The sequence below is a fragment of the Eucalyptus grandis genome, chromosome 7, assembly GCF_016545825.1.
Source record: "Eucalyptus grandis isolate ANBG69807.140 chromosome 7, ASM1654582v1, whole genome shotgun sequence".
Classification (NCBI taxonomy): Eukaryota; Viridiplantae; Streptophyta; class Magnoliopsida; order Myrtales; family Myrtaceae; genus Eucalyptus; species Eucalyptus grandis.
In genome coordinates, this window is record NC_052618.1 from 47,378,013 (window position 1) to 47,403,015 (window position 25,003).

A 25,003-nucleotide genomic window follows, 5' to 3' on the forward strand; every position below is an offset into this window, starting at 1 on the left:
AAGTGAGCAATGCAGAAGGCAGAGAAGATGCAATACACAAATCAATCTGTCAAACTTCTGATGAATCATTCATTTCCTTCCTCTGTTTCTCCCCGCTGCTTTAGACTTCGAGAGAGCCAGATCGACCGTAGAGATCGACCGTGCCGTACCGTAGCAGGATACTCTAAAGACAGTAATTTCGGTACCAGAATAAGAACACGCGATAAGAAAGCAAATGAAGCAGCAGATTTTTATTTCCTCCATGACTGTCTGTTTAAGCACACTCTCTTTATTCAGCTGCAGCGCGATCAAGAAGCAAAATTCCCATGCGTTTGAATAAAGGAGAGAGAAAACAGAGAGCCCAAGACCGTTATTGTTTCCCCCACTTTCGTTCCTTACTTATTATTTCGTCTTTCGATGATGATCCCACACCGTCGCTTTAAAACGAAACGACTATCAGATACAAAGAGCTGGACTGTGGCAAAATATTGGAAATAGCAGTGAAGTAATCAACTCTAATAACCCAAAAAGGACCATAGTAATGGAGAAGGATCGGTCCGATCCGATCCGATCCGGTCTTCGCTCGACGCGGCGGCGGCGGCGGCGGCATTGTCCTCGGCAGCGTGTCGGCCTTCATTCTTTACACAGCACGGCCTCGTCCCTCTTCTTCGCGGCCATCATCCAATTCGGGTGGTGCTGGTGATGCCCGAAGCCCCACCTCCACCCCATGAAGCTCCTCCTGCCCTGCTTCACCTTCACCTCCTTCTCGCTCACCGTGACCCGACACGACCCGCTCCTGAAATCGCCTCCCTGCGCGGTGCCGCCGCCGCCGCCGCCTCCGCCACTGCCCTCGCCGACTCCTCCTCTTATGCTCCCGAACGCTGATCTCGAATTCCCGAGGGTGCCCATCTTCGGATCCTGCCTCGCCTCGGTCGAGAAGAACTTCAAGTCGATGAACCCCGTGTCGTCGCCGCCGGTGAAGTCGCCTTCCTTGAGAGAGAAAATCCTCCTGGTGGCGGGTTTATTGCCAATGGGGTCAAAGCTAGGAGTGACATGATGCTCGAGGGGCAGCCCGTTCTCCTTCCTCTCGCCGCCGTCGAAGCCGCTCTTCCTAGGCTCGGCCTCGCTGAACCCGCTCCTCCTAGGCTCCGCCTCGCTGAAGCAGCTCCTCCTGATCGTGTCCGATTCGCTGAACCCGCTTCGCCTGAACTCCGCTTCGCTGAAGCAACTCTTCCTCTCGGGATCAAAAAGGAGACCGCCATTGACGCTAGAGGTCCTAGCCCCTGAAATGGAGCTCCTGGCCCCCGAAAACGTCCAGTGATCGCCCCCGTCCTCTGAGCCGTAACAGTTCTTGCCTCCCCTGAAGCTGCTGAGGGATCTCGATCTGGACACGCCCGACTGGTGATCCACGACCCACATCTCGCTCTTCGCATCGAACCCATTATCGACGCTCTTCTTGCGATCCTTCTTCTTCCTGAAGAGCTTCCCGATCCTCCAAATCCCGTGAACCCTCTTTATCTCCACGCAGCTGCTACTGCTCCTCTTGAACATCATAGCTTCCTCTGCCTTGTTGTTACTGTACTCTGCCCCACCAGCTCTGGGCTTCGAGGAGGTGCTGATCTGGCGCGAGAGCAAGAGCTCGCTCTTGTCGCTCTCGAGCAAGAAGGAGATGCGGCCGACGCTGCCGACCTCGACGGTGCAGGAGTTGCGGTTGGAGGAGATGTCGGAGGAGCAGGAGCAGGAGGAGAGGCGCTGCTCCCCGCACTCGGAGCAGACGAGCCTGGCGAGGCGGTCCTTGAGGCATTGGGCGCAGACCCCGACGGAGGACGCCCCCGGGTGCTTCCGGCACGGGTTCTCCGACGACGAGGAGTAGTAGTTGTCGGCGAAGAACCCGTCGCCGTCTCCTCCGCCGCCGCCCTTGTACGCTTCCACAGCTTTGCCCCTGTCTTTCATATCTTCACTCACTCTCTGATGCAGAGAAGGCGAAAATGCACAGCTCTCACCCACAAATGCAAGAACTTCAGCTAATCAACATCAAGAAAGAAGACACGGAGCGAAGACACCGCAATTCAAGTAGAGAGAGAGAAAGGGAAGGAGAGAGAGAGAGAGAGAAAGTGAGAGCAGAATTTTCAAATTGGAAAAAAGGGTATTGAACGAGAGCTTTTCTTGATGACAAAAGGAAGGAGTGCGAGGTACAATGACGCACATATTGGGAGTGGGACTGAGGGAGAGAGAGACTGACAGACAGATACAAAGGCGTCAACTTTACGTCTTCTTTTTTCAACCGCGAGTACTGGAACAGTGCCCCGCCCCCCAGCAGCGACGAAAGCCGAAAGATGATTGAAAAAGGAACTGGTGTCGCATTGTCGCTGTTCCTGCTCTGCAGGTAGTATCATTGTGTTCGGGCACTAAGGAAGGGCTTCCATCGGTTCCCGATTCGTCGTCGTTCTCCTCCCGATGCATCCCGCCATTTCAATTGCATTAAAAAAAAGAGAAAAGCTTTGTTCATGATTTGAAGGATCCGTGTGGCATCGCATCTGTCAATTCCCCTGCGCGTTTTCTGTTGACTTTCTTGTGTAAGAAGACATGTTATCTTTTCTCTCTGTAAGAGAGAGAGAAGGGATTGTCTGCGTCCCAGCTTTTTGACAGTCGTTGTTGGGTTGTTGGGATTGAAATTAACCCGTCGAAGGAGCATGAGGAGAAGAGAGCACGCATACGTTTGTTCCCCCTCCCCTCTTTGTCTGGTTCGGCTTTTTCTGCGTTCGGACAGGCCATGATGGAACGTCGACACGAGTGTCGTCTCGCCCGGTGGATCGCCACCACGTGTCTCCTTTGAATTTTCCCTTCTTTATCTGCTTCCAAATTGACAATTTCATTGATTTTACAGAGATTCGATTTTGAGAATAGACCCCGTGTAATTCCACTGACATGTTTGAGCGAAACTCGTGCTACATCACTTAATTTTCTATCATAAGATTACGACACGTGTCTATTTCATTTTGAATTTATCAGTTCTATCACCATTTATCAAAATCATTAGAACGCAAATATTTTGTTATTTCTACCGATATTTTCAAGAGAAATCAGTAAAATTCTTTTGCTGATTTCAAAATGTAATCACGATGATTGATTTAGATTTTATTACGTTGCATTGCGGCTAAGGCTAGATAAGAGGGGACCATCTTCCAAATGAGACCAAAAATCGGAGGTTAGGAATGCTTGGGAGGGACCATGATGAAGCAAAGAGGCAGTGATGAGCAACATGATAGCCTTCCAACTTTCAAGGCATGCCCTAGTTGGATCACGCCGGTGTAGTACTGAAAGTCCCACATGAAATTTGAGCGTTGATTAGGAAGACCTTGGTCAACGCACTCCACGGCCCGTTAGAGCAAATTAGAGCTCATCATTGAGATTGATTGAGGATGTACGGATTCAACGGCATAGATCGATCGATTGCTTGCTTGCTCGCTCGCTCGCTCGCTCCATAGGCAACCTAAATTACTAATCTAAACTCTATTGAAACACACCCAACGCACTCGATTGGAAATGGGAGTATGAATAGATTTGCATGAGTCGTGGCGTCGACAAAACAAGAGATGATAGCAAAGATGTTCCGTTGAAGTGTCGTGACAAACTAACGAAAGTAAAATTTCATTTTTCCTCCATTGAGCATTGCATTGAATGGTTTTTGATTAACGGTTTAGTTTCCAACTCTACATGGTTCCTGAAGGGATTGGTCAAGTTCCCAATTCCACAAAAGAAACTGGACCGATGAATTTTGTAAGATTGCTTATTAGATTCACTTAGTATATCCTAATTAAATAATTGTTGGGAAACTCTCATTTGTATATAATAGAAAAACAAAAGAAGAAAAAAATAAGAAGTCGCCCTCGTTTCTACAATCGACTGAACTGGTTGATTTAGTTCCAAGATCGAGTGAGCAAGTATCATAAATCGAAAGCTGACCTCATCTGGTCCAATCTCAGAATTGAACAAATTCACTTTAGAATCAATTACTCCCAAGTTTTCTCTTTTAATGGAGAGGATCGACATCTCAATCCCTTATCCTTTTAGCTTGATGATTTTATAGGATAAGTCACTACTAACTCAGCACATCAGCACATCATGCTGTGCACGGAACGAACGAAAACGAACGCTTAAGATAAACGACCATCACATACAAATCCAAGACAGTGGATCGGCCAGAGAATCCGTTCACGTCAAGGACTCGCCGAAAATGATTAAAAAAGGGTAAAAAAAAAAGACTGAGCGGAACGGAAGCGTAGGGAAGACAACAACATCCATCCGGGGAGTTTCATCCCAAAGCACGTCTGCTGGCTAATTGACCAACGACCATGATTGGGCCGGCTCGCATGCCCCGAAATCATAAACCCGCCCGAACCATCATTCCACGGGTCCCAAGGGAATTAAACAAGGTACGTTTAAGGAAATTAATGCGTGCCTGTCAGAAAATTATTGGCAAGTGTTCTTCAATTTTCTTTTTATTTCCAAAGGGAACGAGGCGAGAGGGAGGGTGGGAGGCCCTCGCCATCATCGCCATCATGATGTCCCCTCCCTGCCCCGTCTAATCTCCACTAATTATTTTGTTGCTACTGCCATTAATGTCTCCCTCCCTAAGTTTTCACCACCCCCTCAAAAAATAAAAAATGAAAAAAAAGATTTAAAATTTGCGAGGAAGAACGATAGAATAATGGGAAAGGAACGGAGGGTATGGAGGAGGTCATGATTACGGACAGCTTGGCCGACACATTTAAGGGGGAAGGACGCATAAATACGCGACACCACTTTTTGGGTTTTTAGGGGGCCTCCTTCTTTTGGCCGCTCTACGGGCCGGGCCAGCCAGCACCGCCGTGGCACGATGGTCCGCGGGCGTTTCGTGCGGGTCGTCATCATTGGCGTCCCTGAATTAAAGCTTAAAGCCTAGCCTCGGTTTCGAGGTTTAAAGTAGAACATCCTCCGCCAATTCTCATTTCGTCCGTAGAGGAGAATCCCCTTTTGTCTTTCGGCTTTTTGGCCTGCCCTCCCGATCACATGTTTTCGGAACGTTTCCAATGCCATCCCTGTTGACAGTGCGATCGCATGCCCATGACGAGGAGCGCACCGTTGTCTCGTTCGGCTCGTGGTGCCCATTTTTCGGGACACTCGTGGTTCACTCTGCCCATCTAATGCGAAATGCAAACGAGTAGATGGGGAAGTTTCTTTGCCTTTACATTGCCGGCTAGACATGGCCAAACTCGATTCAGCTCGGCCTGACCAAATTTTCTCCCAAAATAAAAGTTAGTAATGGCCACTCGGTATAGACATTAGTTTGGCTCGTAAAGAAATTATTCTCTTGGCATTTTGTCTTGACTAAACATAAGCTTAGCATACCTAATTTGTCTTGGTATAACAAAGCATTCCGAGTAGGCTTTAGCTTGAGCTCGGAAATTTTCGTTCCAGTCGAATGGACTTTTTGCCAGCCGTGTCCAAAGTAAAGTGCTATGCCATCTTGTATACTCATTGTCAAATTGATCAGAAAAGGAGCATTCGAGCAAAAATATGATTTCTTGTTTCGAAATCTAGAGACTCCTTCGACGTCCGACATTTTAAAGTCGATTAGGAATCACAGCTGCCTAATAAGAACTAGAGAACTGTGTGAATTTGGAAAGAATCAGACAATTTCATGCGAATCGACTTTGGAAATATGCTATCATTCTTCATCTTCAATTCAAGCCCATGGATGCGTCGTCTAGCTTGGACCAGTTCTGCTGAGCTTGTTAGCATTGGCCCATGATTTCAACCAGTGCTTCGAACATGGCCGGGCCATTCTCTGTTCTGCTCTGCTCTCTGCTCTCTCTCTCTCTTCCTCGTTTCCCGTTGGTTCGCTGCCACTCCGGTCCTCCACCATGAATCTCCTGAGAATTCACCATGACCGGACTTCCTTCCTCCTGCACCGCGCCGCCCCTCGTCGTCCCTCGCCTCCGTTTCCTCGGCCGTCCAGGTTGCGGTCCAGCCCCGCCTCTGTCTCCGTCTCCTCGCCCCTCTCCGCGGCCTGCTGCGGCTTCAGAGCTCGCGGCGTCTCGGAACGCGCCCCGCCGGCGTGCGGCGATGGGAGGGGCGAGAGCTTCGGCGGCGTGGCCGTGGGGATGGAGGAGGAGGAGGAGGACCTGTCGGTTGACGGGGTCGTGTATCGGAACACGCTGAGACTGGTGGAATGCTCCATGTTCGCGGCGCTCTCGGGCTTGGTGTATTTCCTCAGCAATTCGCTCTCGATTGAGGTTAGTTTGGGCTGATATGATAATGGGTCGTCGTTAGATGAGCTTAGCTCTCGACTCATGCCTCAAAGTTTAGATTTTCGGTTGCAATGCATTATGGTTGATCGTGAAGCCATTGGTCTTGGCGGGTTGTTTGACCGGGTTTCTCGGACATTCTTCGAGGCTGGTTCGGTGCAAATTTCTTGATGTTCATTTTGCTTTGTGGGCTGACATTGTTCTACTTTGGGCAGAATTACTTTGGTTGTTTCTTCGGATTGCCAATAGTGATCTCCTCGATGAGATGGGGCATTGCAGCTGGGAGGAAAACCATGGTTCGAATCCAATTGGCTGTTAAATATTTTCATCTTCTTGAGTTGAGCTGTGACTGATCGTATTGGCAAACACATTGTTTATCTCCACAGGTTGCCACAGCTGTGCTGTTACTTGTCCTCTCTGGTCCTCTGAAAGCATTAACTTATCTGGTCAGTTCCCTTTCAGGATGCTACAGAACTCTGCCTGATGGGCATATATCTCTTCGCATGCTTGTGCTAATTCTGGCTAGTGCGAAGATATTTTTCAGTGCTTATGTGTGCTTGGTTATTCATGTAACGGTTGAGCGACAATATGATTTCCTGGGCTCGACTTTTTTGGCCTAAAAGAGAGTATCATCCCTCGTGGTATTGCTTGATAGTAAACTCAATCTTGTAGACCTTGTGGATTTTGTCATGCACTTCTTCACATATCTCACTGATAATTGGTTCTCTTCCTAGGCTTGTTGAGGCAGGTTTTCTGGTGGTACAAAATTTTTCGTTGTGTGAATTATTGTTATGGTTGTCACTGAGAGACTGGCCTTGTCTATCTGCTCAGACATATTTGTCTCTAAAAAAAGTGGTTTTCAATGTTTTATATATTTCTCTGACATTTTAGTTCAGACTTTACAATCTGAAGCAAAATATCTGTAGCATACTTTGCTCAACGAAAATTTTCTGTTGCAGCTTATGCATGGGATACTTGGTTTCACAATCGGTTCTTTATGGAGGTAAGAACGTAATTCACTGTGTTTTCACATGTACTACTACTATAACTATCCTTCTCCTTCTGCAAGTGCATTATTTGATACAGTTATTAGCCCCAAGTTTCCACATCCATTGAAATTTGGATCCATGGAGATGCTCAAATAGGTTGTTACACAGATATAAGATATTTGTTGTGCACAGAAAGTTGTTTCATTTTCTGGAAACAAAAGAATTCAACAAGAAGATGCAATTGGTAGAGAACTGTCTAGAGTATGTTTTAACGCTATTACTGTCTTGCCATATGACAAAAACTTCTTTTGTTTCATAGAAATACTGATTAGTGCTTTTAGTTCTCAATATGTGACAATCAATTGGAATCTGAATCGGGAGCTTTCATTTTGTGAGTACATGGAATTGAAGTCTTTCATTTGACAGGCTTGACACATTTCTGATAGTTAATGCATGCTTTGTTGACTTGCTTCATGGTTGCGTGTTATCCTGGCGAATCATGTGATTGATTAACAACTAACTTCAGCTTCACATTTGGCTTTTTAACAGGTTGGGAGCCAGTTGGGGTGCTTCAATCTTCATCTGCACACTTGTATAAGTGCTAGTTATTCCCTGATTTCTTAGCATCTTTCCAAAGCTGTGGTGTTATATAGCTGTTTTCAGGTTTATTCTGACTCATGTTGGTTCAATATGCAGGTTCGGGCGCTGTGTGCCATGGGTTATGTTTTGATATCCTCATTCTTAATAAGGGAAAATATACTTGATCTTGTAATTCCTTATGCCCTACATAGTAAATTATCTCGACTAGTTTACATGCACCAGTTAACTGACAACATTCTCTATTCCTGTAGATCACCATAAATCTTCATGCTTCCATTTCCTTCTTGTTCACTGCTTCAGGCATCAACACAGTTCCATCAATGAATCTAATATATGCGATATTTGGAAGCGTGGTATAATCTCCTCTCTCTTTCAAGTCCTCCCATCATCAGTCATCTTTCCTGCTCATCCATTGGTTTTCGTGCATGAAAATATCTCATGTGATTGCTACTTTGTTCAACAGCTTCTGCTGAACTCCATATTTCTAGTTTTCCTGCTACACCTACTGTACTCGGTGTTCCTTACAAGGCTTGGAATGAGAACTTCGCTGAAGCTTCCAAGATGGCTGGAGAAAGCATTATAGAGATGTCACATCTATTTTTTTTTTTTGTTCGGGGCAAATACAATAACCGTCATACAACATCGAGGGGAACAGATGCCAACTGCCAAGTACACATCATCTGAGCCCAACGCGCTTGCAATCACCTCTACAAGCTGCATCCTCTCCTCATCCACTATCGATTGCCTCCACCAGGTTGGCGTTCTTGAATACTGAATACACGATGCATCCATGTTGCCCCGGTGCCAGTACCTGGTGCATTGATTCGGAAAGATGAGAAGAAAATATATTGGCCAGTGGACTGGGCTTAAAGTTGCTGACCCTTCAAGTGAAGCAAGTGCAACAGTTTGGATGCATTAATTTTGTCTGCAAACTCCTTTCCTGCAATGCTAGGTAGGACCTCAATTATGATCAATATTGTTCGAGACTCTTGACAAGCTGTTGATATCATGTATAAGTAAAAAAAAGTATTCATAGGTGTTATATATCATAGTCAGCTTTTGCGTTAGAATTTTGAAACTCTCGATTCTTATTGGATGGATTCTTATTGGATGGCCTGTCCACTCGTTACTTTTACGTGGCATGGCTGTTATACAAAAACACTCATACAATTTGGCACTTGAGATTGTAGTCATCACCTATTCACCTACATCTGTGAAGTTTACTTTGTGCACGATGAGAGAGACCTCTTTTATGGGGTTATAATAACTGCGGTTGTCCAATCCCAAAAGAACAAAAACAAAAGTTGGCATTGCCATTTTATTCTCCACGAATCATAGTTTAATACCTATGAGTCACGATGGCATTATTGGTAAAAGCGCACGGAGATCACCTTCTCTAGCGCGCCCCCGTAAGAGCTTATTTTCATCTCTCTTATACCATATACAGCTGAAGAACACAGAGACGTCTCTCCCGCCTTACATAAAGGGACCCATAACAACAATCAATATATCAAATTGTAAATAGCAGCTTAGATTGCTGCAAAAATCTAATGCTCTTCACATGGAGTCAGTAGGTTCATGCTTCAGGTGCATCTTAAGCATGGGGTATCCAACACCGTTGCGTTTGCCTCTGCACGCAAAGTCGATGTATAGACATTAGGCACAAGCACAACCAAAGGCGTAAGCACATTGGGCATTGGGATCAAACGACACCCGTGGCAAACATATCTTCTGTTTAACAATTCAATATCCTGGGAAGGAAAAACACAATAATATTAAATGCTTTGAATATGTATTTTGAAAAGTATAGAATGGTTGCACAAAATTGGGGAATTGGCAGAATTAGCAGTAAAGGGGTACTCGACAGTCAATAATTGCTTATAGATATCGGTCAGCCCTTTAATCAGAAAGCTGAAAAACCTCTCTCTCAGCTCGAACAGCCATCTCGATAAAAAGCTAATACAGCACACTGTTTAAGGATATTTTACATGCCTAAAATCCCAAATAGTATCATCCAAAAGTACAGTGCTATGCGTCGTCAAGCTAGACCCCTCATGCTCACAGCTTTGCAACCATGATTGGGCAAAAACATGAGCCACTTCCTCCAGTTCTCTTCATCGGAACTTCTTGATCCACTGCATAATTTCAACAAAGGTAGATGACAGTAATAAGAAAGAAGGCATTATTAATAAACTTAAGTCTGTAAAGCATAACTGGAACCAAAAATTTTCATTTCATCATAAAAAAGACTGAAAAACAGGAGAAAAACAGGAACGCGATGAATGGAGTTATACCCAAAAGCCAACCGCATCATGAGTCTAAGCTTCCTTCCTAGTTATCCTGTAAATTGAGAAATAACAATGAGTCGGTCACGAAAAATGGCATATTGCATGAACATCGACACAGTGATGTGAACAAGATGTGACAGATAGTCTTAAGGCAGAAAATGTACAGTCACTAGGAACCCAAGGCAGGTCAACATTCTATTATGCAACTTCAGAAGAGAAGTGATGCTAGCAAGTAGAAAAAATCAACGGAAAAAATCAAGACCACTGAAATCTTATGACTCGCGACCAATCGAGGCACAGAAATGTGGAAGTCCGAGTATGTCGACAATAAACAAATACATGTGAATAGTGTAATTTACCAGACCATAGATTGAGTTCTCCATAAATCCTATATTAAATAAGCATCAGAGTTTTCACAGACTCGTCTATCCCCACTACTAGTATTTCCACTCAACAAATCATATATACGAGACAAGTTCAGCCAGGAAGAACATAACCAAGATAAGGAGCGCATTGCATACTTTCTTCAATATATTGCATCCATACCTGAAGCAGTAGATTCCCAAGGCTGTTGTAATTTCATGTATAACAGATGTAGCAAAATGTAGGTAGAGCCCCACTGTATTCAACAAGAGAGTGTCAAAAAGTTAGCATATGAAACATGAAACTTTTATATAGGCAATTAAAAATGAGGTTTCTTACAGCAACAGACAAATTATCCAATTGCCAAAAGAAAAATAAATGCATATTGCAGCCACAACTTTCTTGTAATGAGACTTAAGACTTTATCATGTTAATCACCATCAAAAATAGATAATTGCATCAATTAAATTGAAAAATCGTGTTTAAGAAAGCAAGCCATGTACCTGTGAAAATACAGAAACCCAGGAGAACCCACAACTCATCCACTAAAGGAACTCTGTGATATGACAGTGAATGTAAGCAGTGGTATCTCATTACCAAAACATTCAAAACACAAACATTTAATTAAGTGAACGCCACCATGACATACCCGTCATTCAGTTTAGCAGTCAGGACGTTGGCAATGGCAAAAGGAAGGTACAACAGAGACTACACCAAAGTAAAGACAGATATAAGTAATTTTGTTTTCCATAAAAATTGACTCGATAACTCTCACAAGTCAAATTCTCAAGCAACCAACAAGGACAATAAATTCCAAGGAATACCAACCATTCCCCTTATCAATGCTAAATCATCTGTCTCATATACCTCATCATCGAATTGGACAAAATTTGCTTCCCACACCATCACAAATTACATATATTAGTGAGTTTGTGTAGACATGACTAAATACACAAGTAATTCCTTGCTTAATTTTTGCTATACTTCTAGCTTATTTTTAAATTTCCAAAGTTAGCCAAACACTAGAAATAAATCAGTTTTTCCCTCAATGTGAAGCATATCAACAATGTCCAGGAGGCACATTAATAATACAAGCCCAACACCAGCCAAAGAGATCGTGTTTTTCACATGTCAAATAGTTTTCTCTTGTGATGAATAACAATAATGTCTGAGAAAGACATGCTGGAGCAGTGACACTAAACTAACTTCCCAGAGGCACGCCATTAATAAGCCCAACACCAGCCAACATGAGATTTGCTTCATACTTCTCACCCAAAAAAACAGATCCTGTTTTTTTTTTGGGGTGAGTAAACTGTGGACCATATAAAAAGATAAACATTAACAGCTTTCGCAATCAAGTTGGGGAGTTATGTCAGAATCACTCATTTGAATAATTCTGGGATGTTCTAGGTCCATAACAATTCTCCCCCAGAAAAAGGATCAAAGTCTTTACTAACTGAAATTACCAAGTGAAATGCTACCTAGTTTCAATAAGAACCTAAACCATCAAATAAGGGAGCATATTTTCCTCTGAACATACGTATATTATAAATTCTGGCAAAGAGAAAAGAATAAAATGTCCAAACTATAGTCATCTTAGCACTGAAATGCTTCTTACCATGCACATATTAGTTTTTAAACCTTTTGGTTCATCGCACAAATGGGCCAAAATCATCCTTCCCTGTCAAAAGATCTTATGTCAAGTCAGGCAATAATGTAGAAAAAGAAAAGGAACCAATGTGCAGACACGCGCCAGTTTAAAAAAAAAAATAGCACATAAGCTTGACACTGCAAGAGCAATAACAATGTGCTCTAAATTACATCTCACTATACAAATACCATAAGGACTGCTGTCTTTCAACCTATGTATAGGAAATAAAACATACCTAAAAATCAAAGATCTAAAAAGCTTAAAACACAATATTTTCAAGATGATGTTTAACTCATCAAAAATAATCATCAAAACCATTTTAAAGGGGGAAGTGCAGATTAGTAATCCTAAGAACTAGAACACACTAAATTTCAACTTTGCCTCATTCATCAAAGGAAAGGTGAAAGCAACTGTAGGAGATGAAAATACAGTTTTAAGGCCTAAAGGCCAGAAAGCAGTATTCTACACAGCAAAAGTAGCAGGGGCCATTCGAGAAAGAAAAAAGAAAAAGGAAATGTTGACAAAAGGCTGAATGCTAGATATGATAATTCTTATTAGGACCACCATTCTTCTAGAGAATAATTATTTGTGAATAATTCTTCACAGATACATGAAATGCATTGCTGTCTACAGGTGGAATTGTCCTATATAGCAAACAAGTATTTGTTGCCAAGCTTCCTCATCCTTGCCAACCTTGAAGCACTTGGGACACATATCATAGCATACAATGATGGTAAGAATATAAAAAGATGTAGAGCTACTACTCTCTGACAAAGTAAAACCGGCTGGCAAGCTATTACGAGAAGAATGGTATCCAGTAATTCCGGAGGACTTTTCATAAAAAACATTCCCCAATGGAAAGGAACAGGAGGTAAGAATTGCAAATGCTTTAAAAAAAAACACGCCAAACTTTTTCAAACTAATTACTGATACCTATATGTACCAGCTTTTTCTTCAACATAACAGAAAAAATGCAGTTTTCCTCGTCACATGGAGCTCCACCACTCAAGGTAGATAAAATTGAATTACTCTCTACCCTAACAGCAGCAAGTTAAATTTTCATGTGGTTTTCTAGGGAAGATGTAATCATGCTGATACTGCCAAGAAAAATTAATCACCTCAATCTTCTTCACATAGTTCTTTCCTGTAAAATTTTAGAAAACAAGAAGACTTGAGGAGTACACAATCCCAAAACATGTTACCTACCACTAGGAACCCAAATGCAAGTCCAGTTCCGATGACAACCAAATGAGGATATCTACCCATTATATCTGATGGTGACAAATAATCCCTGTGTAGATCAAGAAGTTGCCATGAGAAGGACCATTACACCACAAAAGAGTTCATAAAATGCATGATGGTTAAGCCATACCATGTGAGCACTCCTGTCAGGAGAACGGCAAAAGGGTAAAGCTGAGGGGAAAACAAAATAGATCAATCAAGCAATTGTACGTTCGCGTAACAGACTTAGAGAACAAAAGAGCAGGTCACGTTAGTACCATCGCTAGTGCCAGCAACATGTTTCCTTTCCTTGCCTGAACTACCTTATAAACATTTGAGACACTACAAAGACCATAACAAAGATGAAGTCAAACATATGAGGTACCGAAAGAGAATAGAGTCCATCTCTTTCTCCCAATGATGATGTAGGTCAAGGTACAAGCTATCCTCATTTTAGCAACTGTCTAAAACACTGATGAGACTAGATGCCACAGTTTCGTATGGTAGTGTCTTCTGCTTAAATTTTCAAGAGATGGCCCACTCAGTACTGATGAACTCAGCAATTAACTGCTAGTATAACACCTCCAAGAACAGTGATAATGAGACCAAAAAAATGAACTGCAATACAAATAGATGCAGCGAAGGAAAAGTCAAAACAATAAGATTTTGCTTACTTGAATGTAACTGTGGGTATGACAGCAAAAGCTATCATCAAAAACAGCACAGCTTTAAAGGTAGGAACTTCTGTAGCCAAAAGGGAAAAATTGCTACGTAAATATAGAGAAGAAATAGATGATGTGAAGTATCAAAAACTAGAAGAAAAGCATCAGCCAGACAAAAAGAATTGCACCGAAAACAAATTTAATTAAGAAAAAAGGTAACCGGTAAACGTTGATGAGACCTAAAACAAAAAGTAAGGCTGCATCTAGAAAATCATACAACGAAGAAACCATTTTAATCATTGTGTCTGGTAATTTATTCCAGATGCATAGTAAATAAAATACACCCCTCCAATTTAAAGCATGAAAGCATCAATAGGCTCACATAAATATTGTTAAATCATACTTAATATGCCGAATGGATGAAACAGACATATCAAGCCTTTTCTACTATAAGTCATGCATATCAAGCAACACAAGGCTTCTCTTGGAACCCTCATGGCTAGTTTGATAGCAACCAAAAACAAAAAAAAGTAGCAGGTGCTACAATAACTTTCTGCCACGCACCCAAACGAATGAAAGAATCTTGCAACGAATAAAAGTTCAGAGATCAAAAGACTGTTCCTAAAGGACTAATATACTGATTAATTTCGCAAAATATTAATACACACCATTTATGTAGATAAAATAAAAGATACAAGATGAACCACTGCGGTCTTACCACTTAGGAAAGGCACCCAACCAATAAGTGGGATGGATTTCCCAAATTGTTGGGCCCACCACTCAGCACCTGAATGAGAAAGATATATGCAAAATCTATTACCATGAAAGTAGAAAGATTTAAACAAAACCTAGCATTTAAATCAAAGTTACAAGGAGTACTCAAGCTCAAGGAAGTATCAGCTGCTAAAAGATCATACCAACAATAGCCGTGAAAAAATGGCTCACGTAAATCATCATGAGACCCTCGGTCGGTCCATTAATTGCTGGAAGAATAAGAGTATTGGTAAAGTAGCTGCATCCAAAAGACAATGAGGACCCTCTTTTAGTAACTTCTTCTGATTGTCCACAATACTAAAACCAAAGACAACAAAACTTCATATATGTCCAAATACTAAGAGAACCAACATGACCACCATATCTACACTAGCAAGAAAAGGCATGAACTTATAAATAAAAGAAAACCACATATCCAGGGCATAAAGAAGCAATTACATTTAACCTAGAAAATTTTGTCAACCTAAGGTCCCAACCAAGTAGTCACAACTTAAATAACCAACTCTACTAACTCTAATTATCAAAATGGGAATAAAGATGCAATTTTTGAATTACATACTGTTCCCACGTTGCACAATAAAATGGTACAGCTGAAATCACCCAGAACCAGAAAGTGTATCTTCCACACATGGCAGTGCTCGCGAAAGCCAAGGCTTCAAACTGAACAATAGCAAACAGAACTTGGGTATATTTATCTTGCCAAGGGTAACCAGTGTCCCAAAGAAAATGCCAAAACATACCGCACATGCAAGTGCATCACATCCTGCAAGAAGTTGGCAATAACAGGAATCAGTGGATTATACTTCCACAGCAAGTGTTAAGTAGCATATAGTTGTCTAGTACATGAAAAGGGAATCACCATGATCAAAAAGCTCCCCAAGTGGACTAGAAGAATTTGTCCGTCGAGCTTGCTTCCCATCAACAGCATCAAATGTCTGGCGACATCAGAAGTTAATTAGGTGATTCCACATAAAGATCACTAGAGAAAAGGAAGACATGGGATGCCCATCACATACAAACAATCATTTAGACGAGGAAAAATGTTTAAAATCTAAGAGAGTTCTCACAACCTATAGAGGTGAAAAATCATGTTTATAACATGATTAAAGAGGAAGACTGCTCATCAAAAGATTAAACGGAAGATCTGATGTGTGTTCGGCAACACTCAGAAGATTTGCAATAAAAATATGTAACTTCAGCAGTAGACTTTATTTGAATTGGTTCTGCCAACTTCTTTTGGTGCAACGCATGTGCATTCATTTTGGGTGCATGCATCACACATCTAATTCCCCCATATCAGTAAATGTCAAAGTTTGTCTTATTTGAAAAACTTAAAGAGAGAAAAGGAGGTTAACATCTGCATGTAATTATCCCTATCTCTTCAAAATAGAGAAAAGAAAAGAGGGTTACAGTACTTAAAAAATCTAAAAGGATGTGGCATGACATAGTGCCCTGTTCGTAAACATGGTATCACATTTGTCCCAGATACTTAAACTCTCTCAACTGAAAAGGGAGAGATGAGGGGCTGGATAGAGACATAGTTTTCACGCGAGAAAGAAGAAATATCATGAGAAAGTAAAAGTCATTTCATAAGAGAGAACTTTAATGCAATTGAATATGCAAAGAATAGAATGTGCGTTAACACATACTTGCGCGCAAAGTGATTTTCATATACATGAGCATACCTGGTAGAGAAATAAAAGTATTCCGTGTGCAAAATGAACCCATCTAGGCGGAGGTGAATCCAATTGAGGAGAATATATCTGGAGGAAAGATGTAGCAAAAGTAAAATGCAGCAGAGAGACTGATCTTCAGATGCTTACCCAAATAAGCAAAGCCTTCAAAGAATCTTATAGGCCTTATCACAAAAATAAGCATGGAATTAATCTAAGAAACCTGTTTTTAGCATCATTTGTCCATTTTCAGGTATAAAAAGCTACAAGCGTCTCTCATTGTGTTTAGGCCGCTCTCACATGAATTTCTTTCAGAAACAAATACATCTAGCAACAATTTGGCAAGGAAGTGGAGATGTATGCAAGAAAACTGTCAACTGGAGTGGAGACTGCTTTGTGAGGTAAAAAATTTACCACACTAGCCACTAAGAGCAAAGCTAGGTCTCTGCACTAAACCAACAAACAGAAAAAGTGTCTCCAAACATCTTAAATGAGAGACAATAAAAGAAAACCATCACTGACAATTTCAAGGAATATTTTGATTACCTTTCAAGGCATCATAGAAACAAAAAAGACGTTCGTATTTTTATTGATTCATATCTTCAAAGAAGTGAGAATCCTGGTCTAAATCCTTAAGGGCACAATTGGCTACACACCTGTTCTGACTTTAGATACATGCACAAAATTCTATATATTGAGATATAAGCAGATTCAGAGTAAAACTAGTCGACCTCTGGAGACACAGCTATCTATAATCGATGATACAAATTTATTATAGTCACTGGCAACAAAGGAACCACACTAATGTTTCATCGAATGAGCCCTGTCCCAAATTGGTCATCTTTAAAGAGAAGTCACTCACATAGCCAAGCAACGCAGAGATCAACAGGAACAAAAATCCGGTCAGCGTAATCTGAGAAAAGCAATGAGGGAGTCAATTTCATCAACCAATCAGAATTACTCGCAAGAAACTCCATTCGAAATACTCATGCGCGACATAGAATATCTTACCATATTTGGCCTGGAGATGGCGCAGAGAGCCATGCACAGCAACAAGTTCAGAGGGTCAGCAATTACCACCAATAGGAAAAAACATTATGTAATGGCAGCACAATGAAAGCATTGTAAACATGAAGAGCGAGCGAATCGTATTCCGATGCACATAGAAGCCATTTACCCTTCTCTGAATGATTGTATAGACACACGGATTACTGCAAAAGGAAGCGAAAGGCATTTCCGAATCCAAGATTGGAAAGTAGAAATGTTCAATGACCAAGCAAGGAAGCGTGACTAAGACTCGGAATAAATCGAGAACAGTAATCATGCTTTTACATGCAACCAAGTCCTGTTTTAGATCATGACAAACATCTCTGTTCCATCGGCAACGAAGCTTATTGATAATTTCGAAGAGAAGTACTCACGGCATCCATAGCGGGAAGAAGTTGACGAAACGGCTCCAGAAAGGCTGCAGCACGTATTTCGCAAGGTAAGAATGGTCCACGCCGCTGTACTTGTACCTATGCAAGGCGGCCACTCCATGCGCTCCGATATAACCCATTCCCGTCCCTTCCCAGAGCACGCACGCGGGCACTCAAAGGAACCTCCTCCGCGACACCTGCCTTACAAGAAGCACACAACCGACCAGAATTCAGCAAAGCAGGCCCCCTTTATGCATTTCAATTCACGGGCCACAGGACCCGAAACACAACTACCCACAGCCTAATCTTCACTTCAGGGTCGCTACGACCGAACCCGCCCCCGAAAACCCAAGTGGGCAATCGACCCAACAGATCGGGAAGCTAAAATGCACGAACTTGACGCCAACCCACGACGGGAAATGGGCAGGCGAGTCGAGACCGCGCGGAATTAGACCGACACGGATCTGTTCGGGCAGGGTTGATGAGGAGAGAGAGAGAGACACGGAAGCAAGCAGATCTGAGGGGAAACGGGGAGAAGCACGGACGACGATGACGGCAGCAGCAGAAGACTCGGCGGAGAGGATGGGAGGGAGACGAAGAGATTTCTACCTTCTCCTCTACCCTGAAGAAGGTCGAGGGGTGTCGAGGATCGGCTCCTTCTCTTTTTCGCAGACAAAAGCTACGACGGCGAAGAGAGAGAGAGAGAGAGAAAAAGAGAGAGGGAGACGGTAAAGTTGCTTTAGATCTCCCGCCCTAAAAGCTAGAAGGAGAATAAAATTGGGAAGGATGGCCAGCTGTTTTTCCCCATGAATTTGATTTTTGTTCACAAACTACTTTCACTTTTTTTTTTTTTTTTTTAAGTGCACAAATCCTCGTACTTTTTGGATACGCGCAACTAGGGTTCTCTTAATTTTTATTTTATCCAATCAAATCTTCCAACTTTTTCTAGCGATGTTTTGCTTACCTTATGTAACTTGTATTGTACAATTAAGGTTTATTTCGATGGTTTAATTAAAGTAGCTGATCGAGAGGTCATGATTGCACGGAATAAGATTTACTGGACCGACTTGTGTGAATTCGAAAAATTGGATGACTTGATTTGACAAAATAAAAGTTGGAGGGCCAAATTGCATGATGCTAAAATCTAATGGATTGAATCTGTACTTAACTTGAAATATATAAATGATTAGGTGATAATTTTTTTCTTAATAAGTCACCATAAAAAGGCAAATATACAAAATTTAATGTTGAAGAACGAGAGAGATGGTCATTACGTAACTTGTCATGGGTATGATATAAAAAATCAGCAATCAAAAATTCAATTGCGTAGAGGAACAAAGTTTGACTTTCCCTCTCAAATTTGTGTATATATATTTCTTTTAATTGTTGGCTAACATTCTTTAGAGTTTCTCGGAAAGCATATCCAGCCTTAGAGAATCTCCATGAAGTTAGCTTGATTTCGACAGGAATCTATGCATCGATTATGCGTACTTTCTTTAGTTACTTTAATAAAAAGTCGAGCCAACGAACAAATTCGCATAAAACCCTTTTAGAAATGGAGCAAAAGGACATATATTCCATGGAGAATATCTTATACCAAACGGCATATATTCTTTACGTTAGAACTTCCAATCATTTCATGTATGTCCGTTCTAAGTATATTTACTTAGTCAACTCAACATGGTTAAGTTATTCCGTTTCCTATTTAACAAATCTTTCTTTTTGGAGACCCAATGGAATGTCTCACGACCTCACGGACCAATCAAAACCCAAGTCTTCCCTCGATCCAGACCGGTCTACACGGCAGCTCGTGGGATCTTGAATTCCCGAACCGAACCCCCGACAACCTAAGTCGACCGTGCCGACCTCGTGGATTCTTTTCCAAAAGTCCAGTGTAGACTTCGGTGGAGCGACTCCTGACTTTGCCTTCTCGCGCGGGAGTCGACAGGATGCCGACGTTCGCCCGCGGAATCCACGCGAAGACTCTCCAACATGAAGCCAGCGAGAACGCAATATGGAAAGCGAAGGTCGGGAATGATCCGCGGCATCTTATGATCAGATTCCTTCGGACCGTGTCCCGCCCGCTTTTCCCCGACGATTTTGACCTTCGCTTTGAATTTGACGGGACGTCTCTTCTCCTTCACCGTGTGATCGCACGCGAGAGACCCGTGAATCCTTGCTCGCCCGGTCAACGTCAGCAGATCGTTGAATTCTTCTCTCTTCCCTCGTCCGTGGAGGGTGAGATTTTGTTGACCCCTCCCTCTCCACTTCTCCTTTTGACCTTTGACCCTTGTAGATACTTCTCCCCCACCCTCAATCAAGTCTGACGGTGGGGGCAAATGGAATGGCTACGTTTTCTCGACTTGACCGACTTGTGTAGAGAAAATTGTCTAAAAAAGTCATGAACTAATCGTATGGCATTTTTTTTTTTGGTAAGAAAAAAAAATCTTTAAATTGTGTCAATTTAGCAATTTGTCTTTTTAATTTTAAAACTTTTGTTAGGAATAACGGATCCCCGAAAACCGGATTCGACACCGAATCGAACTCCTAAATCAATGCGGAAGACGAAGCTCAGGAAAACATGCATCACCGATCATAAAGACACCACGGATTCGAGCGTACCTTGTTAGCCACAGATTAAATACCAATGCCGACAAGAGGAAGAGAAACGGTCCTGTTCGATCTGATTAAGCAATGAAGGAAAGAAGAAATTGCCGAAGCCTTACTGTTTCTTCTTTTTCTTTTTGAGAGAGAGAGAGTGCGCGGGAGAAAGGAAGCGTACGTACTGATTGTTCCAACAGGTGTTATGTCTCTCTCTCTCCTCCCTTTTATACCTATCTCCTTCCACGGGCCCTATTCTCGAGGGCCGGGCTTTCTGGGCCCAACTTGGGCGGATGGGCCTTAAGCCCAATACCAATAAAGCCTTTATCTCCCACTCGCACATGGTGGGCCGAACAAGTATTCTCTTTACCTCTTTTCAACATTCATACGGTGAATAATCCGTGCGACAAGCATACTTTGAGAGCTCGTTGCTATACATCCGTTAGGAATATATAGCAACTCATAATGGGCGTCACACTCCGAGTAGATTTAGTATGGCACTCTGCTAGATCGATCGATCACATTTATATCTCTCTTGATCTCTTTCAAACAATGATATATTGTATTCACAATTATGATTATCACAAAAACAGTCATAATTGGTTAACCGGTGAATACAAAACTACAATGTGATTCTCCAAAATCGATCTTCCTTTTTCCTTCAAACTCTCAATTTCAGTCCAGCTTGCTTTTCTAGAAGTGCCCCATTAGATCGAATCACTCATGACCATTGGCAACATCCTAAGATAGTAAACACTAAATAGAAATCTCGAGAATAAGTAAGAGTCATGAGGGGACTAAGAAATTGAGGAACTCTCTTCCTCAAGAGTCTCACACGACATAAAAGTTGAGATCAAACTTTTGCCACTCTTATTGGTCGTCTCATGCATACGTAGTATGAAATACGTATTACGGTATTAACTCCTTTCCCATGGAGCGTATGTCTACACCTTTCAATACCGTACGAGATGATAGTTCGGACATACCCAATGTCTAAATTGAGTTCACGTATCTACTCATTCACAAAATTTATCAGAACTCACATCTAGCATCTTAGACAGATAAAGTAAAACATGTGGGGTATTTTACTTTCGGACATAGTAAGTATTATGTCCTCATCTTAACACTCAGTTAAGGCGACATACGTGTTTTAAGCTTGAGCTCTCGATTATCACCTATATAATAAGCTTATAAACAGTCTCATCTCTATTTATCACACAAGAAATGCAGGCGATTACCCATGTGAGTGGGCTAATCTTATATCTGTCCGACATACTTCTCAACTTAAAGTAATGCACTAAGCATTAAGATGCATAAAGATCAAACAAAGATTCATAGGTATTAATGATGAAAACACAAATTCATCAAATTGTGAACACTTAGGGAAATTACAATATTCTGTACATCAGTCTTTACACAATCCTAGAGATTTCATATGGCCACAAAACGCATCTCTAGGTATTGGCTTTGTCATAGGATCTGCTATCATTCCATGCGTAGTATGTACTCTAAGTTCACATCTTTTCGTGCAACCATATCCTTGACAAGATTCTACTTGGTATCTATATGTTCGGTCTTGCCATGATATTTTGGATCTTTGGTGTACACTTTTGCTGCTTGGCTATCACAGTTAACCAACAATAAATCTGCAGCACTTCCAATAACACCTAAATGATCCAAAAAAAAAAAAAAAAACTCTTAAGCCAAACATCTTCTTATACTGCTGCTGATAATACCACGAACTCAACTTCTATCGTGGACAAGGCTATACACTTTTGTTTCTTACTGCTCCAACACATGGTGCCATTATTCGGTAAGAAAACAAACCCATAGGTAGATTTTCTTTCATTTAAATCTCCTCTCCAATCAGCATCAGAATAGCCTTTGAGTTGCAGATCCTTTTTTTTTTTTTAATAACTCAACGTATAATCAGCAGTCCCCTTTAGATACCTCAGTATTCTCTTAACGGCTTTCCAATGTGCTTGACCTAGATTGGATTGGTATCTGCTCACCATTCCGACTACAAAGCATATGTCGGGTGTTGTACACATCATAGCATACATCAAGCTCCTAACAGCACTAGCATAAGGAACATGTTTCATTTGTTCCTTCTCTTGTGGAGTCCTTGGACACAGACTATGGCTCAACCCTTCACATTTTGTAATAGGAGTGTCTATGGGCTTACAATCTTGGAATCTTAATTCCAAGAATGTATGTAACATCACCCATGTCTTTCATCTCAAAGTTGGAAGACAACGAATTCTTCACAGTATTAACAAACTCCATATTGAGAGTGCTAGTATGAACAAAATAAAGGAGTTAGGGAAGAGAATAAGACCACAAGATTTATAGTGGTTCGGCTTAATCCAAGCCTACGTCCACTCTCCCACGCTAACAGCCTTCTTGGCTGGATTCCACTATGCAATCAATAAGAGATTACAACGAGTGCAAACACTTAGTAGTAGATCACACTATCTCACTAAGTCACTCTTTTGGTATTTCTCTCATGATTACAAACGTTTAAGCTCTCAAGAGACAAGTATATGATCGAAAGTCGCTCAAACTTTGGAATTATAAATTCTACGCTCCGTCTCTTACTTGCTCATCGGTCCATGATCTCCCTAAATACTCCTCCACTTCCAAACTACCCGTTGGACAGTATCCCAGAGAATCGTCTTCCAATATACCCATTGGACAGCTCTGTATCTAGAAGATTTGGTAGCCGTTGAGTGACAAAGGTAAAATCCTAAATTGATACCAATCGCCTATACAAACGGAATCTTGGTTTCCATAAGTAAAGTTTCTTCGTATAGAAAGATCTTGTCTTCAACATCCAATTGTCAATCAAATAGATTGAGTCAATCAAATCAATTTTGATGTGGAATCCAAACCAGATCACTAGCCGTTATATGATTGGGCTTGAGTTATGTTCTGTCGAATCTGGATGTAAAGTCTGATAGCCATAGACTTTACAATTTGAGTCTGAGTTTGGCAATCTTCAGACTTTGAGTCTTGAGTCTGGCAGTCTTCAGACTTTGACACAGAAGTCTGGAAATCTTCAGAATATACTTTGGGCATATGTTACGTTCAGTCTTCTGGTCGTTTTCTAACTTTGATAATATCCTTTACATGTTCTATTATCTGCATGGTCTATTACTCAACCATTAAACATGTTAGTAGCCTTTGATTTATTTTGTCATATTCAAAACATCATAAGGGATTTCCCTAACACATATTACTTCCGGCAATTAGTATATCATCAACATATAATGATATGATCACAATTTGATCATTGGATATTTTGATATATACACAATGATCATCATCTATCATTGTAAAGTCATATGCCATTATGGCATTATGAAAACGTATATATCATTGTCTTGACGACTGCTTAAGGCCATATATCGACCCCCCAAGTCGACATACATTTTCTTCTTGGCCTTTCACTATGAAACCAACAGGTTGTTCCATATATGTTCATTCCTCTACTTCTCCATTGAGGAAAGCAGTCTTTACATCCATTTGATGTAACTCAAGATCCATACTAGTCACTATTGCCAGAATAATGCGAATCAAGATAAATCTCACTACAAGAGAAAATGTATCTTCATAATCAATTTCTTCCTGTTAATTATACCCATTCGCCACAAGGCGAGCCTTATGCCTTTCTATCGAGCCATCAGCCTTTCGTTTTATTTTGAGAACCCACTTGTTCCCAATAGCTTTGTGTCCTTTTGGAAGATCAACTAGTTCCCAGACTTTTGGTTTGATTTCATTGACTCCATTTCCTCTTTCATTGCATAAATCCATTTTTCCTTGCTAAGGCATTTCAGAGCATCATTAATATTTCTTGGCTCATCCTTGTCTCGTGGAGCAATTATAAAAGTTTCCCCTTCAATGTTATAATGTTGACGGGGAATATTTTGGCGACTTGTTCATCGTATGGGAGATTGTACACTTAGTACATCATTCCCCATCATGCTCCCACTTGGATTAGGTAATGATGATGTCGTCACATCAGGTGGTTGCAATTGAGAATGAGTTGAATTCAATTCATTACATCTCATATTACTCCCACTTGGACGAACTCCACTAATATCATTATCTTGATCCAAGGTCTCAAATAGGGAGTAATTTTCCCTATTTCGCCCCTCTTAGGAAATTCATCCACTAAGGATGTGACATCCCGTGATTCAAATTCAGTTATACTCCCACTTTCCTGCTCACCTATGAACACATACCCTTTCGAGTGTTCGCAGTATCTCATGAAAATACTCTTATTTCTTTTCGGACCCAATTTCCCAAACTTATGAGAGGACTCATGAATATAGGCAGCACAACCCCATGACTTAAGAAAACTTAAGTCCGGTTTTTTAACTGTCCATAACTCTCATGAAGTGGAAATAACTGATTTGGAAGGCATCCGGTTAAGTATATTGGCAGCAATTAACAACGCATCACTCCAAAAAGTGATAAGTAAGTTAGCATGCG

At 41.5% G+C, this 25,003-nt stretch overlaps 3 protein-coding genes across 5 annotated transcripts; 1 reads left to right on the forward strand and 2 right to left on the reverse strand.

Annotated features, from left to right (window-relative positions):
* Nucleotides 1–205: 205 nt before the first annotated feature.
* On the reverse strand, nucleotides 206–2,551 carry LOC104453851. Its single transcript, XM_010068476.3, has one exon. It carries the CDS (start codon nucleotides 1,930–1,932, stop codon nucleotides 613–615), a length of 1,320 nt encoding a protein of 439 aa, XP_010066778.1. The 5' UTR covers nucleotides 1,933–2,551; the 3' UTR covers nucleotides 206–612.
* A 2,419-nt stretch (nucleotides 2,552–4,970) lies between these two features.
* Nucleotides 4,971–8,994, forward strand: LOC104453852. Its single transcript, XM_010068477.3, has 8 exons — nucleotides 4,971–6,257; nucleotides 6,485–6,565; nucleotides 6,656–6,715; nucleotides 7,229–7,272; nucleotides 7,808–7,850; nucleotides 7,955–8,026; nucleotides 8,110–8,211; nucleotides 8,322–8,994. Exons 1-8 carry the CDS (start codon nucleotides 5,886–5,888, stop codon nucleotides 8,439–8,441), a joined length of 894 nt encoding a protein of 297 aa, XP_010066779.1. The 5' UTR covers nucleotides 4,971–5,885; the 3' UTR covers nucleotides 8,442–8,994.
* A 634-nt stretch (nucleotides 8,995–9,628) lies between these two features.
* LOC104453854 (choline/ethanolaminephosphotransferase 1) lies at nucleotides 9,629–18,673 on the reverse strand. Of its 3 annotated transcripts, none has more exons than XM_010068478.3 (20): nucleotides 18,518–18,673; nucleotides 17,912–18,105; nucleotides 17,502–17,511; nucleotides 17,353–17,403; nucleotides 16,503–16,580; nucleotides 15,677–15,752; nucleotides 15,558–15,580; nucleotides 15,377–15,477; nucleotides 14,961–15,055; nucleotides 14,762–14,830; nucleotides 14,056–14,125; nucleotides 13,660–13,723; nucleotides 13,533–13,573; nucleotides 13,367–13,451; nucleotides 12,128–12,190; nucleotides 11,159–11,217; nucleotides 11,013–11,065; nucleotides 10,693–10,765; nucleotides 10,153–10,198; nucleotides 9,629–9,993 (listed from the first exon to the last, which is right to left on the reverse strand). In XM_010068478.3, exons 2-19 carry the CDS (start codon nucleotides 18,046–18,048, stop codon nucleotides 10,177–10,179), a joined length of 1,170 nt encoding a protein of 389 aa, XP_010066780.1. In that variant the 5' UTR covers nucleotides 18,049–18,105; nucleotides 18,518–18,673; the 3' UTR covers nucleotides 9,629–9,993; nucleotides 10,153–10,176. The 3 variants fall into 3 exon arrangements, with proteins under 3 accessions (XP_010066780.1, XP_039172372.1, XP_010066781.1); XM_039316438.1 differs by having other exon boundaries at nucleotides 17,912–18,109; nucleotides 18,518–18,664; XM_010068479.3 differs by lacking the exon at nucleotides 18,518–18,673 and adding an exon at nucleotides 18,207–18,511.
* Nucleotides 18,674–25,003: the final 6,330 nt, after the last annotated feature.